Genomic DNA, 21,213 nt, shown 5'->3' on the forward strand with positions numbered 1-21,213 from the left:
GCACAAGGGGTACGTTTAATAGTATCGTTAAGTGTGTCAAATTTTGTTAAAATCGGTTCAGAAATAGATATAGCTCACATATATAACTTTCGCCCGATTTGGACTTATATGGTCTCAAAAGCCAGAGTTTTACCCTGACTTACTTCAAATTTTGCACAAGCGGTACTTTTAACGATACTATTGTATGTGCCAAATATGGTCAAACTCGATTCAGATTTAGATATAGCTCCCATATATATCTTTCGTCCGATTTGAACTTATATGACCTCAAAATCCAGGGTTTTGCCGTGATTTGCTTCAAATTTCGCACAAGGAGTACGTTTGGTAGTATCGGTAATTGTGCCAAATTTGGTTGAAATCGGTTCAGATTTAGATATGGCTCCCATATATATCTTCCGTCCGATTTGCACCCATATGACCAGGGGGCCAAAGTTATACTGCCATTTACGTGAAATTTCGCATAGATAGCAGAATTATTATTCTAACTATACATGTCAAATTTAGTCAAAATCGGTTCAGATTATATATAGCTCCCATATATACGTACACCAGAGTTGGGGAAATATGGTAGACTGTTACACATTTTAGACCCATTTTCAATGGAAGTGTCCTCCAATTAACTGGATAGCGTTAGCCGATTTAAATTTTAATTCTAGAGATTTTGTAGAAGTAAAAAAATTGTCTCCTTTATGTTATATAGCTTCCAGCAAATGTGAAGTAGTTGAGATGGTAACACAAATTTTGACCTACATAGGGGTGAAGGGTATAATATAGTCGGTACCGCCCGACTTTAGACTTTACTTACTTTTTTTTTACTAACATTGTGTTCCACCCTAGTGCATTAGGCGTCTTAAATTATGAGTCTATAGATTTTGTAAAAGTCTATCAAATTCTGTCCACATCGAGTGATATTTAAATGTATGTATTTGGGACAAACCTTAATATATACCACCCAACACATTTGACGGATGTGAGTGATATGGTATCGAAAATGTAAATCTACAAAGTGGTGCAGGGTATAATACAGTCGGCCCCGCCCGACTTTAGACTTTCCTTACTTGTTTTCCTATTTTTTAGGGATCCCAAATTCTGACAAATCCTATGAAAATTTCAGTTTGAAAAAAAAATTGTAGACTTTTTGGCAAATTCAGGTAAACCTAACCTAACCTATGTGCTCATGAAGTCAAATTGGAAGATCGGTTTATAAGTGATTGCTGTGTTATAAAAATTTTCTACTTCGAGATTGACGTCTACCAACATACGTATCTATATCGTCTTGTCATAAAACTGAAAAAATTGAATCGATGCTTCGAAATGTTTCAAATAAATTTTTATGCTGGTGGTAATTAAAACGGATCGATTCAGCCCATCTACTAGTCTACTCGTAACCTTCTAGAAAACATAGAATAATCTCCATCATTGGAAGTTGCAACGTAATTACAGTCATACCGTTCATTGATCATTTGAATAACACAATGGAAACTAATTTCCATAAACATTTGTTTGGTTACAACAATACGAAGTTTTTAAACAATTTTGGAAAATTTTTTACTGCGACTCCAGCAAAATCTTCAGACTCCGACACCACAGCCCTATGGAAAATAACATCAAATTTTAGTATCAGTTTAGATTTATTCGAATTGGCTACCGTTGGCCTCGAAATTTATCAAACCGACCTCGTTAAGCTAACAGCAATTTAGAATGAACTAAATAAATTCAAATGCCCGAAATTATTTGCATTTGAATTGAAAATAATTTCACTTCAGTTATTGCCAACAAAATGTTTTAATAGTTTAAACATGTTCTACGTATAAGAATTTCAATTTTAGTTGGGTTTTCGGCATCAATACTCTTCATCCTTATTCACAGGATTTTATTGCATTTCATTCAGTATACGTATTTGCCATTCATCGACGATGAGTAGTCGAACGATGAGTATTAGATTGAAAATTCATTGCATGGGCATGCATGTTCAGTTGCATATAAATGTCAGTTTGGTATTTTAGCAGTTTTTTTTTTACTTTCCCTCTATTTTTACACGCCACCTTAGGGGGCAGTGAAGCTTCTCAATTCAGTTTGTAACGCATAGAAATATTTGTCTGAGATCCCATAGTGAATCTGTCTATATAACAGGTTGGCTGATAAGTCTCCGGTCTGACACATAGATGGCGTCGCAAGTATTGAATGATTCGTGTCAAAATTTGACGTCTGTGAGTCAATTAGTTTGTGAGATAGACATTAGCGTAGCTAGACAATTTTTCTAGGGGAGGCTATAGCCCCCTAGCTAAAACTTTATAGACTGAACTTATAGGTTCAACTAATGTTTTATTTCATAAAATTGAATAAAAAAATAGACATCAAAATAACTCGACAATCAATTTATAATAAAGCAACTAAAAGTACCCTGCGGGAAATTGGTCGGACGGACGGACCTATCACAGAACTGGTACCTGTGCTCCAGTTAGTTGCAATTTTCACATTTAGTGAAATAAAATTATCAGAATAACCTTTTGTTCGACATATTTCAAAAGTTTTTTTTTCATTTCGGGTTCGATTAGGAGCCCAAATTGAAGGAGATTTCTAAGAGTTTGCCCGAGACTGGTTCCTGAGGACCTGTTTATGGTTGCTCCTGCTAAATTGTCCCAGGACGTGTCCTTTGGGATGAGTCCAAGACGCGTCCTAAATTGTAAGTTTACTCCGTCAATGACAAACCCATGTTAAAGTGGACGGTCCCTTCCATACGTTTTGATCAGAACTGGGACTGGCCCATACACACCAGGGACTAGTCCCGTACCAGTTCTGTGGTTGATCCATTTCCCGTAGGATAGTTCCACACTTTTCACAGCAAAAAATTGGGAGTTGTTCTAAAGGCACAACTTTAAAAGCACTTCCAAAAATGTCCTCACAAAGAAGTTAACTATTTTAACTACACAGGAAGTTTTTTTACTTCATTTTTTTATATTTTAATGCGTAATTTTTTGTTTTCTTTTTTCAAATAGTTTAAAAAAAGAGTAAGAATAAATAAAATGGTACAAATTATTCAATTTTGCCACAAAAATGCTAAATCCATTATAGAAAAATCGATAATATTTGAAAAAACGTTTCAAACAAGCGTTAGAATGCATTAAAAATCTTAAAAAAGTATAAAAATTATGTATTTGGGAAAATATCACAAAATTTTTAATTCACATTCAAAACACTGAATTCAGATCACACCTTAAGAAGTGATGCAAATTCATTGCAACGGTTGTTGAAACGGTGGACATTCGTTCTATGACAAGTTCATATTACATTCATCGCTTCTCCGCCAATTTTGTACCACGTCCAGACCCAAAAATAACATTTTCATTTCTTTTTTGGCGACGCTTTTTTGCAGTATTATTAAGATATTAATTTATGAAAGAATAATGTTAATATCAATTACTATTTTTTGTTCAACTAAATCATAAGTTCAACCACAGCTTTATTTCATAAATATCAGACTTCTACCACAACCCAAGTAATTCGATTGTGCATGAAAGTCTTTAGTGAAACTTTGTGCGTTGTACGAGTATATACTTGTTTAATTTTTATAAAAAGGTAAAATCGTAAATAGGTTTTCAAATTCTGGGGGGGCTAAAATTTTTCTGGGGGGGTCTAAGCCCCCTCCCCAGAGGCCTTCCTACGCTTATGGAGATAGAGCGTCTTTTGTAAAGCAACTTTTGTTATTGTGAAAAAAAATGGAAAAAAAGGAATTTCGTGTTTTGATAAAATACTGTTTTCTGAAGGGGAAAAATACGGTGGAAGCAAAAACTTGGCTTGATAATGAGTTTCCGGACTCTGCCCCAGGGAAATCAACAATAATTGATTGGTATGCAAAATTCAAGCGTGGTGAAATGAGCACGGAGGACGGTGAACGCAGTGGACGCCCGAAAGAGGTGGTTACCAACGAAAACATCACAAAAATCCACAAAATGATTTTGAATGACCGTAAAATGAAGTTGATCGAGATAGCAGAGGCCTTAAATATATCAAAGGAATGTGTTGGTCATATCATTCATCAATATTTGGATATGCGGAAGCTGTGTGCAAAATGGGTGCCGCGCGAGCTCACATTTGACCAAAAACCACAACGTGTTGATGATTCTGAGCGGTGTTTGCAGCTGTTAACTCGTAATACATCCGAGTTTTTCCGTCGATATATGACAATGGATGAAACATGGCTCCATTACTACACTCCTGAGTCCAATCGACAGTCGGCTGAGTGCACAGCGACCGGTGAACCGGTCTCCGAAGCGTGGAAAGACTCAAAAGTCCGCTGGCAAAGTAATGGCCTCTGTTTTTTGGGATGCGCATGGAATAATTTTTATCGATTATCTTGAGAAGGGAAAACCCATCAACAGTGACTATTATATGGCGTTATTGGAGTGTTTGAAGGTCGAAATCGCGGCAGAACGACCCCATATGCAGAAGAAAAAAGTGTTGTTCCACCAAGACAACGCATACCAATCAATTATTGTTGATTTCCCTGGGGCAGAGTCCGGAAACTCATTATAAAGCCAAGTTTTTGCTTCCACCGTATTTTTCCCCTTCAGAAAACAGTATTTTATCAAAACGCGAAATTCCTTTTTTCCATTTCTCACAAACTAATTGACTTACAGACGTCAAATTTTGACACGAATCATTTGAAACTTGGTACAATATAAAAATAATATGCATTTAATACTAGCGACACCATCTATGTGTCAGACCGGGGCCTTTGATCTGCCAAATAACTTTGATATGCCAAAAAATGTGCCTGCCAGAAATATTGATTTTAGACCCCATAAAATATATACCGATCGATTCAGAATCACCTCCTGAATCGATCTAGCCCTTGGTGTCCATCCTTCCGTCTGTCCATGTATTTGTTGTTCGCAGGATTTCGGTCGCAATTTTTAACCGATATTGATGAAATTTGGTACAGAGTGTTCTGTTGGCACACGGACCAATGCTATTGAATTTGCTATATATATAGCTCGCATATATATGTATCGTCCGATTTCGGCAAATGGGGCATATTACGCTTATCTACTAACAGATCGTCGTAAAATTTAACACAAGTTTTAGTTTATGATAGTATAATGGAAATCTGAAAAATTTCATTGAAATCGGTTCAGATTTAGATACAGCTCCAATATATATGTATTGCCCAATTTTCAAAAATTTAGCTATAAAACCCTTATTTTTTAACCGATCTCTCTCAAAGTTTGCAGAATTTTATCTTCTATTGTACTTATTATATCTGCAAAGAATCATCGAAATCGGTTCGGATTTAGATATAGCTCCCATATATATATATATCGCCCGATTTAGAAAATTTTGGCTCTAGTAGCCTTATTTATTATACGATCTTACTCAAATTTAGCACTAAGTAACCCTTAGGGTACAGGGACAAACGCTATGGAATTTGGAAAAAAATCCGATCAAATTAATAAATGGGGTCAGATTGCGCTCATTTACTAACCGATCGGCGACAAATTTGTCCCAAAGTAATCCAATTGATCACCCTTAAGTGTGCCAAATTTAATCGAAATCGTTCGAATCGGTTCAGATTTAGATATAGCTCCCATATATATGTAGCGCCCGATTTTCAAAAATTTACTCCTTATAACTTTATTTTTGACCATAGTGGCCTCATTTATTAAGCGATCTTACTCAAATTTAGCACAAGGTAATCTCCTGTAATATCAACAAAACCTGCAAAATATAATCCAAATCGGTTCAGATTTATATATTGCTCCCATATATATACATCGATCGATTTTCCCAAATTTGGCCATAATACTCTTACTTATTAACCAATGTTGCTCAAAATTCAAATGTAGACACTAAAAAAAATATTTACGTGATATTAAAGATTACGAAACCTAAATTTAAGGATGCGAAATTTAAAAAATATTAAGGACAAATTTCTTTCAAATAATGAAATTTTAATTAAAATAAAGTTTAAAATCTTTGTTTCAACATTTTTATACCCTGCTTCACACTGTGGAACAGGGTATTATAAGTTAGTGCATATGTTTGCAACACCCAGAAGGAGACGAGATATACACATGGTGTCTTTGGCAAAAATACTCAGGGTGGGCTCCTGAGTCGATATAGCGATGTCCGTCTGTCCGTCTGTCCGTGAACACATTTTTGTAATCAAAGTCTAGGTCGCAATTTAAGTCCAATCGCCTTCAAATTTGGCACATGTTCCCAATTTGGGTCAGAATAGAACCCTATTGATTTTGGAAGAAATCGGTTCAGATTTAGATATAGCTCCCATATATATCTTTCGCCCGATATGCGCTAATATGGACCCAGCAGCCAGAGTTTTATACCGATTTGCTTGAAATTTTGTACAAACATAACACTTAGTCGTGTAGTCAAGTGCGCAAAATTTGATTGAAATCGGTTCAGATTTAGATATAGGTCCCATATATATCTTTCGCCCGATATGGACTAATATGGTTCTAATAGCCAGAGTTTTGGCCCAATTTGGTTGAAATTTTGCACAGGGAGTAGATTTAGCATTGTAGCTATGCGTGGTTGAAATCGATTCAGATTTCGATATAGCTCCCATATATATATTTCGCCCGAAATGCACTTATATGGACCCAGAAGCCAGAGTTTTATCCCGATTAGCTTGAAATTGTGCACAAGGAGTACAATTGGTAGTATAGTCATGTGTGCCAAATTTGATTGAAATCGGTTCAGATTTAGATATAGCTTCCATATATATTTTTCGCCCGATATGGACTTATATGGCCCCAGAAGCCAGAGTTTTGGCCCAATTTGGTTGAAATTTGGCACTAGGAGTACAATTAGTAATATAGTCATGTGTGCCAAATTTAATTGAAATCGATTCAGATTTAGATATAGCTCCCATATATATGTTTTCCTGATTTCGACCAAAATGGTCAAAATACCAACATTTTCCTTGTTAAATCGCCACTGCTTAGTCGAAAAGTTGTAAAAATGACTCTAATTTTCCTAAACTTCTAATACAGTGCATTAGCCACACGCAGAGAAGAAACATGATTGTCACAATCATATTCGAAGAGCAAAATAATATGATAGCAGCTATTTTTGCGTCGACCATGTAACATTTTAACCTGCAACCATGTTGGCTCAGTGAACATGGTTCTAAGAAAAATACAATTGTCCTCATCTAAAATGTTATTATATTGATAAAAAGAAATTTGTTTCCATTAAAAGACAATGGTCACGATCTAAGATTTTATGTTATTCGTCAAAAATGTTTTTCTTCTAGTTAAAAGAACATGGTCACAACCTAAAATCTTTTGATTTTTATGAAAAAAACTTTTTTTGTCGTCGAAAAAAGGACGCCACTTGAGAAAAGAAAACACAAATTCAACTTTGTTTATTTGTTTTTATTTATTTTTAAACTAATTCATTGTTTATTTGTATTTATAATGTCGTGCACACAAACATCAAATATTTTTACACACTCTAGTTTGGTTCAATTTCAACAATAAGTAATCATTCCATATTTACTTCGTGCCCATCAAATGTACAAACGCAGAAATTATGTAACCGCAAATAAAAATAAATTATACCATATATCAAAATGCAAAACAAAAACCAGGTAAATTTTTTTCTATTACACTTTCTTTTTTTGTATTCACATAAAACCACGTGCCATTTCTGAATAAATAAATTAACACAATAATTTCGTATTCTCCGTCCATTCCAAGAAACAATCAACACACGACTGACGCGCAAAATATAAATCGTGTGTACAATGTTTTTATAAAATTCTTGTCGCTGCAAAAAAAATTAAAAAATTAAATGGTCACGAAAACAATGTACATTGTCTTTATGGCCATGTAATGGTTGTAGACATGTCTATACTTAAACTATTAAAATACTTTTTTCTCTGCAAAAAAGTAAAAAAATTGAATGGTCAGGTACATGATTTTCCTGACCATATAATGGTCTCAAATTCTATCATTTAAATAATAGAACATGTTTGCGGCATTTGAGAACCATTTAAACGCTTATTGCCAACATATATTTTTCTCCGCTCGAAAATTATTTTTACAAAGACAAAATACATGGTTTTCGGGACAATTACATACTCTAAATAAGCATTAAATGGATGCGGCAACCATGTCCAAACATGTTTTTTATGTGCGTGCAACTTAAATTTTGAGTCTATAGATTTTTTAAAAGTCTATCAAATTCTGTCCAAATCGAGTGATATTTAAATGTATGTATTTGGGACAAACCTTTATATATAGCACCCAACACATTTGACGGATGTGATATGGTATCGAAAATTTAGATCTACAAAGTGGTGCAGGGTATAATATAGTCGGCCCCGCCCGACTTTAGACTTTCCTTACTTTTTACTAAAATTGTGTTCCACCCTAGTGCATTAGCCAACTTAAATTTTGAGTCTATAGATTTTGTAAAAGTCTATCAAATTCTGTCCAAATCGAGTGATATTTAAATGTATGTATTTGGGACAAACGTTTATGTATAGCACCCAACACATTTGTGGGATGTGATATGGTATCGAAAATTTAGATCTACAATCGGCCCCGCCCGACTTTAGACTTTCCTTACTTGTTTACTGTTGCAGATGAAGGAGCACTTTCACCTAACACATTCACCATAGCATTATGAATTTCTTGTCCCGATAAACCTTTTTTATGTAAATATTTAATGACAGCACGCATTTCTAATTTTTCCAGTGTAAAAAAATTGCGAATGCGTCTTTTTTGAACACCTGTTTCTATATGAATGAGTTACCAGATCGAAATAAAATTTAACATGTGTTCATAACAGAGATGGTAGTTTCCAAAACACTTAAATGTTTTCTGTTTATACCGTGCTTTTTGTGCTATGCTAAGAAGTTTTCGAATTGCCCTCGTATACTCAAGAGTATCTATCGCTTCTGAGCAATATTGCTATTGAAATGAGCAATCATATCAGTGCTATGTAGAAGCTGCTCTAAATCGGGATATCGCCTACAAAAATCAGCGCTGATTCGGTTGTTTTTTAAGCAGTTGGTACTGCCTCTATCCCTTACAATCCTGCTGAAATATTGCTCCATTTTTGCTGGGTTGTGTCATTAAATTCTACATTTTCAAAATCATATGAAACAAGCCTATTGTTTGTATTTCACATATCCCCTCAGACAAGTTGAAAAGTTGTATGTCTTGATTCAATGATATTTGATCTCATTCTAGATGCTGTTGTGTCTCTATGAAAACAAATTGAATCTTAACAAAAGGTTAACAAAGGTTATTTTTGCAATTTAGATAGCCTCTTCTTGAATTTTACATGCTTTTATAAAATTTTATTTGATTTCATGACATCTATTTAAATTATGCTTATAAACTTTTCCATGTCTATATTTCAGGTGCAATTTATTTTCAATTGTCCTCGTTTGTTGAATGCCTCGGTGTGTGTGTGTATGAGTATCGGTGTAATAGTGTATGGTAACTTCCGGTGAGTTCTAATGCAAGTGTGCTTGTGGCAACAAAATTTCATCTCAACCCATATTCTCACAAGGACAATAAGGACTATTGCATACAGATAGAGTGAGGGAGAGTGAAAGAGATAGACACCGTGCATCCCAAAGCCATTAGATTAGAACAGAAAAAACATTGAGAATGAATATGCAGACTATACAGTACATGGGAGCTCCACAACATCCCACACCCCCACCAGCACCTTACCATTATAATGGACCTCCAATGCAACACCAAGCACAGCCACCACGTCATACCCAGCATCTTCAACATCAGCAACAGCATCAACATTCCGCTCTGCAATCACCTTGGTTTGTTGGCAGCAGCAATGGCAATGTCGTTAGCATTGCTACTGCAGGCGGTGGTGGCAATGATATTGCTACTGGTGGCGCTGGTATCACGAATCCAGCAACTGCTGGTTTTATGCCAAATACAAATCCAAATTGCAGTACTACACCAATTAAAGGAAATGTAAGTGAATTAAATACTTGTTTTAGTTTTTTTTTTCATAGCTTTAGGAGGGACTAGACTCCCTCCCTATGTGGCCCACTGCTTGATATGATGGGGTAGAATGAAATTAATTACCTTTTTAATATGGCAAACATTGCGCCCCATTTAAAACAACTACAACAAGAATTGGACAATTGCTTCTATGGTATACTGAAAAAAAAAACTATGTCGTAAGCCAGTTTTTCGTAGCATAGAAGGCGAATTTCTCTGAAACAAAGAGTTATTTACTTGGCTAAAAGTTGAGAAAGTTTTCGTTGAAGGCCTTGGCTGGACGAAATAACATCCCACTGAAATATAGTCACAATATAAAATAAGGTCCCAAAATAAAGTAAGCCCAAAAAATGCACCTTTTTTTTACCACGAAACAGAAACCTAAATCAAAAACCAAATTTTAATATACACATAAAAAGCTATCACCAAAAATATTTCCAACTATAAAGTTGATTGAAGTTGAAAATTTTTATCAATTGATAAATTACTTGATACAATTAACTTTTTAATCAAGATAGAAACAATAAGCTAATTAAGTCAAGTATTGAAATTTTTTGATTCTTTAATAAAAAAAAAAATTCAAGCAAACTCCGAAGACTAACGGCCATTTTCATGTAGCTCTGTTAGGTTTTAACTCCCAGTTAACAGAAAGTAAAATCGAAATATCTTCTCTCCGGTTAACTTTAACTGAGAATTTTTCAGCAGTTAAGATCCTAACTGACATATGGAATATATAAGCAATATGTCAGATATGTCCGTAGTACGGTTTAAAAGTTCGTTAGCTAACGGAGCACTAACAGGGATTCATGAAAATGGGCGTAAGTCAGTTAAGTGTCTGGACATATTTTTTAAATTTTTAATTAAAAATTTATTTCGAATGATCAATTGTTTAGTCAAACTACAAACAAAAAATTTTTTTTCTGATTCAATCAGAAAATCAGATTGATCCAATTAATTTTTATGATTGATTTTTGTTTCAATTAAAAAATTTTTTGAATCAGTTAAAATACTAATTGAATATTTTTTAAAACTCAATTAAAATTTTAATTGGAAACATATTCGTGAAATTTTTTTCTGTGCAAAAACAGAAAGTAATTGAAATAGTTCCACTTTTAATTACAAAAATAATTGAGTTTTGCAATCAATATCAATTAAATTTTTAAAATAAAAAAAAATTAAAAAAAAATAATTCAAACATGCTAATGAAATAAATTAATTTTTTAATCAAGCCTTTTTATGCCCACCTAAAATTGTGATTGATACTATAATGTTCATGATTGAAGACATCACTACTAATAAATTAATTGGATCAATTCATTTCGTGATTAAATGTTCGAACAAAGATTTATTTCGGCAAAAGCCGCTATCATAAACCTTTTTTCGGAAGGTTCAAGTGTGGTTCACTTGGGTGAACTACCAGAATTTGTTCTGATAATTGGTTGATAGTTTTGCTGCAAGTAGAGGATTTTGCTGAGGAATGTGGTAATTCCGAAACGTGCGTCCATCCAACCATCTTGCAGCCTATAGGGCTTTGCCCAAATAAATTTGACAAACATTCTTTTCCTCTGTTGGTTAAGCTACTCTTGTAATTTAGTCAACGCAATGATTTTTAAGCTGATCAAAATAGAAAAAACATGTTTATGTGTACAGCAAAAATCTAATTTTATACCCTCCACCATAGGATGGGGGGTATATTAACTTTGTCATTCCGTTTGTAACACATCGAAATATTGCTCTAAGACCCCATAAAGTATATATATTCTGGGTCGTGGTGAAATTCTGAGTCGATCTAAGCATGTCCGTCCGTCCGTCTTTAGAAATCACGCTAACTTCCGAACGAAATAAGCTATCGCTTTGAAACTTGACACAAGTAGTTGTTATTGATGTAGGTCGGATGGTATTGCAAATGGGCCATATCGGTCCACTTTTACGTATAGCCCCCATAGAAACGGACCCCCAAATTTGGCTTGCGAGGCCTCTAAGAGAAGCAAATTTCTTCCGATCCGGCTGAAATTTGATACATGGTGTTAGTATATGGTCTCTAACAACCATGCAAAAATTGGTCCACATCGGTCCATAATTATATATAGCCCCTATATAAACCGATCCCCCGATTTGGCTTGCGGAGCCTCTAAGAGAAGCAAATTTCATCCAATCCGGTTGAAATTTGAAACATGGTGTAAGTATATGATCTCTAACAACCATGGAAAAATTGGTCCACATCGGTCAATATTTATATATAAACCGATCCCTAGATTTGACCTCCGGAGCCTCGTGGAAGAGAAAAATTCACCCGATTTGGTTGAAATTTGGTACGTGATGTTAGTACATGATATTTAACAACCATGCCCAAAATGGTCCATATCAGTCAGCGCTATTTGGCCTATGATATCTTTCAAAAAACCCTTAATAAAAAACCCGTAAAAGTATCAGCTATAGTTTTTGTATAAACGTCCATTTACTAGAAACATGCCGTACAAAAATTGTCTCGAATTTTCGTTTATTGTTAAAGAAGTTTATAAAAATATATTTTTGACCTCACCAATATAGATAATATTTATAGCTTAAGTCTCTACTTTAATATAACAGCGAGAAATAAATCGAAACTAAGTGGGAAAATAGAAGTTGGTGTCTTTTTCGAATGTCCTTCTAAGTGGACATCGGTAGTGAAAGGGTTAATTTTTGTGATTGATTTTTGTTTCAATTAAAAAATTTGTTGAATCAATTAAATTTTTAATTGAATATTTTTTAAAACTCAAATAAGACTTTGGATTGGAAAATTTTTCGTGAATTTGTTTTCTGCGTTGTGGCAGTTTATTTTATTGTTTAGAAGTTTATAAAAGCATTTTGATATTTTGCATTCAGAAATAAAATCTTCTTGATGGAACTGGAGCATGATAGTGTGATTGCTTATATTCGTCTGGAAAACCACATGAGCCATATTTAAATGAACAATAAATCTTTAGTTTCTCATACCATTGATTGTCATCGTGATACTGGCAGAGTGTCAAACAAGGTAACAAAAACAGAAATGATTTTTGGCGTTTTGTCGAATGTGATATTGAAACCATAACGCTTCCTATGTAATGCGGACATTCTAACCATTTCCATTGAAAGAAGTCGGTCTATATGAGGGCTGTAAAAACATAACCCGATATGACTTATATACATTGCAATTAACTTCAGATCGCTACCATTTCTAAACCGGTAGTCTAATAGCCGACATATTTTAATGATAGTTCATTTTATTGTTTACAAGCTTACAAAAGAATTTTGGTTGATTGCATTCAGAAAGAAAGTTATTCGTGATAGAATTCAAGCGTGGTAGTATGATTGTTTTATATATGGCTGGAAACCCAGAACTGGCTATCGTTAGAGCCCTTCACTATTGAATTTTTAATCAATATTTTGTTTCTCGTACCATTGCTCCCTAACGTGATACTAGCAGTGCTACACCGCGTCCAAAATGTGGATGAAACAAAACCGTAACAAGCCCAGAAATGATCCGATGAATGATGGCCAGATTTTAAATTAACATAAATCGCCATACATGACAAAAACTCGTTCATCCAAAATCCCTTCGTTGTTATAAATGAAGGGTTTTTGCCAAAAATAAAAATATTTCTGATCAAAAATAGCAGAATTTTATTTCTTCATATACTCTATAATAAACCCAAAAAATAGTGTCACAACAAAATTGAGAGATATGTATATGTACTTTAGCTAAGTTAATTTTCGTTGTGGTTACGAAAAATGAACTATATTACAGTAAATTTGTTGAACTATGTGAAAGTTTAAATGGTCCTTAAATTTACAAGACACTTTTTTTCTGTGCGATTAGAAATTATCGATTTATCGATTATCGATTTATAGATTAATCGATTAGAAATAGGGATACCAAAGTCAAAGATCGATTCCATGTTAAGCTCAATGACAAGGGACCTCCTTTTTATAGCCGAGTCCGAACGGCGTTCTACATTGCAGTGAAACCACTTAGAGAAGCTTTGAAACCCTCAGAAATGTCACCAGCATTACTGAGGTGGGATAATCCACTGCTGAAAAACTTTTTGCTGTTCGGTCGAAGCAGGAATCGAACCCACGACCTTGTGTATGCAAAGCGGGCATGCTAACCATTGCACCATGGTGGTGGGTATAAAAACGAGTTAAAACTCTAAAAAATTGAAAAGTTGGCAAACTTTTCCCATAGCCGAGTGGACCAATTTTAGAGGCCATTCAGTAGGGTACCGGTCCACCTAAGGTCTCACAATTTGGATCACTACTTGATTCAGATCTATAGCGGTTCGCAAAAAATGGACAGTTTGCTATTTGTGTTATCTCACCCTTTTACTCTACAATCAGATATTTTAGATCTCTTTGAATGGGAGGTACGTGAAGGGGTAGTCCTATCGGAACTAAACTTTGAATTTGTCTTTGACCATCAGCAAGGCCCTTCAAAGTTTCGCTTTCCTTCGATGCCTTCGTCTATTTTTGTCCATTCGTTGTATGGGATGGAAGCACTGTGTGCCGCCTTGAAATAATCGACACTTTGGATTTTTTTTTTGTACCAACCTTACTGTCCAAAACGCCCCGAGCTCAAAATTCCAACGGATAGAGATTCGGAGATTTTGGTGGACAGAGAAGGAATATGATCATCCCAAACATGTTTCAAGATCAAAATGTTATTTTGAAGTGTGAACATGGAACATTTTTGCGACAAAATCGAAGGTGTACATTTTCACTTGACCCCTTTAGCAAGTAAACTCGATTACTTTGTTTATTCACGAAATGCTCAATTTGGAATGGGTTCTCATTGGAGAAATAAAAATTGGGTAACTACACTCAAAAAAAAGTGAACTCTCTATTTCACTAAAGCCAATTTAACTTTAGTTTAGTTCATGGAATTATTATGTTTAGGGAAACTTTACTTAACTCTAATAATTTTTTTTGTACTGTAGTTAAATGAACTAAAAAGCGGGAAAAAATTATACACAAATTAAGCATAAATATTTACTAAATTCGTATATCTCACAAAATAGTTAATTATTTCTTTAAATTTGTAAATTTTACTACAAATGCGTCTATCATGAACTTCCTATATCACTAAAGACATTCTTGCAATTTTGAACTTCAATTTTTTCCTTCAAACTACACAATTTTCTTTAACATATTAAAAAAATTATTTATGTCTAATAAATTTTCTTGAATTTGTCGAAAAATATTTATTTATTTTTGTGATATCGGCGTGATGCCAACGTTTGTAATACCGTTTAGTTAAAATTTTCTAAAAATATTCAAAATTTGCTAAAATCAACCAAAAGTTTTCTACATGGTGGGTTCACTGTTTTTTCAGTGTAGCCACTTTCGTGCACGCGAAGGTATTCCTTAAAATTGTCTTTTCTTTTTTTGAATCACGAAATAAATTTTTTAATTGAATATTCTTCAATCTCGGAAACGATTAATAACCGAATTTATCACAGAATTAGTTAGAAATAAAAAATACATGTGATTAAAAGAGGAATTGATTTTTTCTGGCACTTTCAATTAATTTTTTAATTAGTGCAATTAAAAATGTAATTGATTTTGAAAATCTCAATGAACTATTTAATTGAGTCAATCATTTATTTATTGTATTATTGCTAATTTATTTATAATTATTTTTCCTTAGATGAAATAATTTTCTTGTAATTTTAGATTTAAGTTAATGATTACCAAATAAAATGTATGTTTTTATTAATTGGAAATATTTTTTTTATTTAATGAAAATGTTAATTGGGACAATTTAATTCTTAATTGATTACATTTTCAACTTTAACTTTTTAATTGGAAATATTTGGTGATTTTTTTTCTGTGTGAGCTCTTGCAATTTTTGAATATGATCCAGGCTCATTCTTTAATATCACGATCAAGCTTTCTACCACTGTGGCGTGTGTTTCAAATCTGATCTTTACTTTTCGGATTATTTTTGTTACGTTTTTTTTAATCCATATTTTCGACGCGATGAAACACTACTATCACATTTAAATACTGGAACGATATTCACTTGTAGCTTTAATTCCATCACAAATAGAAATGATAGCAACCTGATGAATTGATCTACACCGGAAAAAAAGTTTACTATTTTTTATGAAAAATGAACTAACCCATAGTAAGAATGACCATGATTTGGCGCCAAAGATTTTTTTCATCTAGATAAGTTCATGATTTTCTTATAAATTAGTTCATGTATTACATCGTATTTTAGTTCATTATTACTATGCTGTGGGAAGAATATAGTTAAACTCATTCAAAATATTCCTGCTATCCGGAAAAATTAACAATTTTTTGGGAAACCTGTATTAAGAAATTGGTTTGAAATAAACTGTTTGTCGGTATAATTTTCAAAAAAGTAGAGAAATTGAGGAATCAAAAGTACAAAAAGCCTGTATACAACTAAGAAATTTTTCGTACAAAACAAGTCAATTTTCTATAAACACCAGCATTTTATTTCAAAGAATTATTATTATTTTACACAAAACTATGGCTTATGATATACAATAAAGGAAATATTTTTATTAGTACGTTGGACGCATTTACTTGCCGGTAGTTAGTAATTGCTTCTTCAAAAGAGTAATATTCTATGTTATTAGGACTAAACTAATTAATTTAAATTTCCATGTTTTCTATCCATATGAAAGATATATGTGGCATAAGTTGCTATATTCAATTGAATTGTCCAATTTCATCGATTTTGGCTAACTTTTGTTGGGCGGATTTGGCTTATAAGCATCTGAAATTGCAAAGTTATACAAAATATAAGAAAAATATTATTAATTAATTAATTCTATCGTTCATATTGATCTCTAACTTACGGGTTTCAAGAGTATTTCCTAGAGTCAATAAGGATATCAGCTTAATTAGTATTAAACAGTAAGAATATTCCAAAAATTACCATTACGAGACCTGTCTACCTGCAAGTGAAAAAAATAATTTTTAATAAATTGAAATTTTGGTTTTATTAAAAACGGACAAAATACCGTTTATAGAAAAACTTACCACATTGAAAAATCCATCCAGTAGGTACATTATTGGAATCATATCCATGGACAAATGGGACGTTATTGAAATTATTCTCAGAATATATTTGAAATAAAAAATATTATAAAATTAGACATAATTTCCACTTGTCAGTATAGCATTTAGTATTTAAGGTGGATATTAAGTTCGAGTTTAGCGGCTAAAATTGCAATTTCCATGATAAGTTTTCTTTAATAATCCATTATAAAAAATAATCTTTATAAAAAACTTGATTTGGGCTATTCTCCATCAAGTTATATTTAAATTTGTATCGAAGACGTATAATTTTATACTTTGCTTAGTGATTTATTTTTAATTTTAGCGGCTAAACTCGAACTTAGTACTCACCTGTAGGAATTGCTGTAACATAAAAAATATAGATTCAAAAAAATGGTTGCTTCTCAACCTGTGATCCAGATGTAGAATAAATATAAATCATCCTATTACCACTCATGTTGTATATTTTTTATGTAAATCAATTTAAAATCCGCACTAATTTTAAACTAACATATTAACAGAAATATACAGTTCCTTAATCTGTTATTTGTTTTTAATCAATAAAAAGCGTTTTTGATTCCTCTAACATCACATCATTCACTTCTCAGTTTCTAAAATGTTTCGAAATAAATGTATTTTCATTAATAAACACCAATACCGCACGTACAATTTTGCAAAATTAAATCCACGTGTGCACTTCCTAAATGCATCAACATAACTGAATGCAACAATAAAACTCAAAGACACAAATAGTCATAAGGGATACATACCTGCCGTAAAGAAAAACAACTCCACACACACACGATCCCTTTCTGATCTTGCTATTGCAAAAAAACAACTCTCACCACAAAAGATACCAACAACACACAAGGAACATTCCATTGTCTCTAGAATCAAAACAACCAACAACAGCATAAATGACGCAATAACAAACACAAACAATCATACGAGATATACACAAAATGTCTCTAAAAACTCCCTCGCATGATGCACTCACATTTTCCAGTAGCACGTTTATTGATTAGTAGGAATTCTATCTATAAGTTAAGGTAAAATATATACCAAATCTATGAGGAATCTATAAAAATTATATACACCTGTCAAGGATTATATTAAATAATGTTTATTCTATTTTAACTACAATTTTCAATGTGAGTAAAAACACTCCAACATATAATAAAAAGGGAAATAATCTGTAGGTAGTCATCCTACGAATCGGTAATGTCGTTAAGTTAATTTGTACTAAAAAAATATTTTTCCATACAAAATTTTGTCTTAGTAAATTGTCCACATTTCGTAGTAAGATTTTTATATTGCCCATGTATTTTTATAATAGAATCAACGATGCATTAACTACTGTGTTGGAAATTTATTTAAGGAAAAATCCTTCCCATTTCGTAGTTAGTGAACTAAAAAACATTTACTGAATTTTTAAAAGTTTTGCTTTAGCTAAGTTAATTTTCGTTGTGGTTACGAAAAATGAACTATATTACAGTAAATTTGTTGAACTATGTGGAAGTCAAAATGGTCCTTAAATTTACAAGACACTTTTTTTTCTGTGTACGGGATACCGGTATGAAGCGTCAAGATACAAATGTCTCGACAGCGAAAATTTCGATGTCCTCATTCCAGAGTACACTAAGTCGACTTGGCATTTTTTGATGAAGTTCGTTGTTTTTTATTCGGATTGATTTTGTATGTGTCAAAAATTCGAATTTATTGGTCAAAAGTTATGGGATTAGACAACCTACAAACCTGTGACTAAATTTCCCATCCAAAAAGGGCAAAAAGCTTTGTTCGATCTAAAGTGGTCTAATTCATTTTAGCCATCTTCTTTATCACTATTTTGAATTCGTACATACTAAACAAAAATCTACAATAGACATGATTTTAAGATCGAAAAAAAGTGAATTTATATCTTATACGGTTTTTGAGAAATTCCAAAAAAAAAAAACTTTGAACTTGTTTCCTGTAAAATTCACTTTTTAGACTTAGCGTACTTTGGAACATCGTTGTGAACATGTTGTGAACGATGTCTTATTTTTTTTTTTTTGTTTGTTTGCTATGACATCTATGGAAAATATTTAGTATACATTAAGTCATTGAACAGACACAGTGAAAAAAAGCATGCCCGGTTCGGAAGATTTTGTCTTTACTTTAAAAATTTTGGTATTGATTCCGAGCCAAAGAAGCGGAGAATACAAGTAAGGATACTTTTAAGACACAATACTCTTTTAAACTTGGGTTTTGTGTACTTGCTTCTAGAAAGCTGTTTTCAATTTTTCGCTTTTTCAGCATTTTTTCTTCTTTTTCTATCAAAGTCCTTTAAAAACGAGTTGACGACAACTTTATTTTCCAAACTAAGACTCGACTTCCAGTAGAAATTATCCCAGCAAAAACTAGGTAACCACATCTCATTACAATTGGCATTACCAGGAGTAAAGCTGTCATTACACGTTGCATTACATTGCGGTGAGTTATAATGACTTACTTGTAATGACAAAAATAAATATAATATTATTTTCGAATTGTTATTCTTAAATGTTTAGGCAGTTGGCTTAATAAAATAGAATTGAAAGGCTTGCATACTTCTTAGTACGAATGAACTGAAATATTTTTCAATGCTAAGTGTTATTCGTATGTATGATAAGCTTTCTATAATAAAGAAAGTCAGAGTTATTATTTTATAAGAAATTTTACTAAATTTGGTTTTAGTTTTTGTTGGGTGTGTTTTTGTTCAGTGAATAAAATTTTCTTGTTCAGTAGTAAATTCGTATATCCCGCGAAGAAAACTGTATTAGTAAAATGAACTATTCCTAACTGATTTCAGTTTAGGATTTTTTACTGAAGCAAGTAAATTTTATTATTTTTATTTATTTATTTATTTATTTCAGTCTTTAGAACAAAAATTCCTTACAGACTATGATGAATTAAATACATCTATAATTTTCTAAGTTATGTTTTAACTAAATTTAGTAGCAAAATACAATTTAAAATCATTTTTCGAAATGCTAAACTCTATAATCTTCCCAAATTTCTTTTGAAATTTTAAGTTAATGGAATTTATGTAAAAAAACACACGCGTCAGTGGACTATGGGAAGCATAATTCACACGGTGTAGAGGAATTTCAAATATATCAACATATCTCATAGTTCTAGGAGGAACATAAAGAGGTATACGTAATAACAAATCCGGACAATCAATTACATTATCGATCAAATCAAAAACAAAAAGAGCAGACTGAACTTTACGACGATCTTCAAGAGTTTGAAGACCTAATAACAGACAATTAGAAAAATAACTGGAAGGACAACTTATTGGGAGAGATTTCAATGCATATTTCACAAATACTCGTTGAACTCTTTCTATACGAGCTATTTGATTATTACAACGCGGATCCCAAACAATTGAAGCATATTCCACTCTGGACCTAACATAGGCTGTGTACACAATTTTCCAAGTATTTGGGTCCGAAAAATCACCACAATTTCTTTTAATAAAACCAAGCATTTTATAAGCTTTTGGAAGTATATAATTAATATGAGAAATGAAACACATGTCTGAATCAAAAAATACTCCAAGATCTCGAATACAGGTAACCTTTGTCAAAACATTATCACCAAATTTAAAACAGCACTGAATAGGGTGGAGTGTTTTATGGAAGGAAATATGAGAACATTTCGAAATATTCAATTGCAACTTATTTAAATGACACCATTCATAAAAATTATCTAAATCCAACTGCAAATTGGCAACATCAGATAACGAGTCAACTTTAGAAAATGTTTTCAGATCATCTGCATATAAAAGGAATTCAGAATTTTTAAAACATAAAGCAACATCATTAATAAATAAATTAAAGAGCAGGGGACCTAATACACTCCCTTGTGGAACCCCCGAAGTTTGAACATATGGATATGAAACATATCCACCAACTTTAACTCTGCAGACCATCTGAGATAAGTAGGATTCAATCCATGTTAAAAAACATGAGTGAAACCCCAAGCATTGAAGTTTATATATCAGTAAAGTGTGGGAAACTTTATCAAAAGCTTTGGAAAAATCCGTATACAATGTTTCCAATTGACTACCACTTTCCAATGTTGATAAGCATCGCTCACTAAACAAAGTCAAGTTAGTGATTGTAGATCTGCC

At 32.8% G+C, this 21,213-nt stretch overlaps 1 protein-coding gene across 3 annotated transcripts in view; it reads left to right on the forward strand.

Moving 5' to 3' along the window:
• Positions 1-21,213, forward strand: part of LOC142234847 (protein alan shepard-like) — a 726,065-nt gene that overhangs the window by 428,595 nt on the left and 276,257 nt on the right. For all 3 annotated transcript variants that reach the window (XM_075306049.1, XM_075306051.1, XM_075306050.1), the window contains exon 2: positions 9,395-9,977. In XM_075306049.1, the coding sequence (XP_075162164.1) occupies positions 9,648-9,977 (330 nt within the window). In that variant the 5' untranslated portion in view covers positions 9,395-9,647. The remainder of the gene's footprint in view (positions 1-9,394; positions 9,978-21,213) is intronic.

Source organism: Haematobia irritans, chromosome 4, assembly GCF_050003625.1.
Source record: "Haematobia irritans isolate KBUSLIRL chromosome 4, ASM5000362v1, whole genome shotgun sequence".
In the NCBI taxonomy this organism is placed as follows: domain Eukaryota; kingdom Metazoa; phylum Arthropoda; class Insecta; order Diptera; family Muscidae; genus Haematobia; species Haematobia irritans.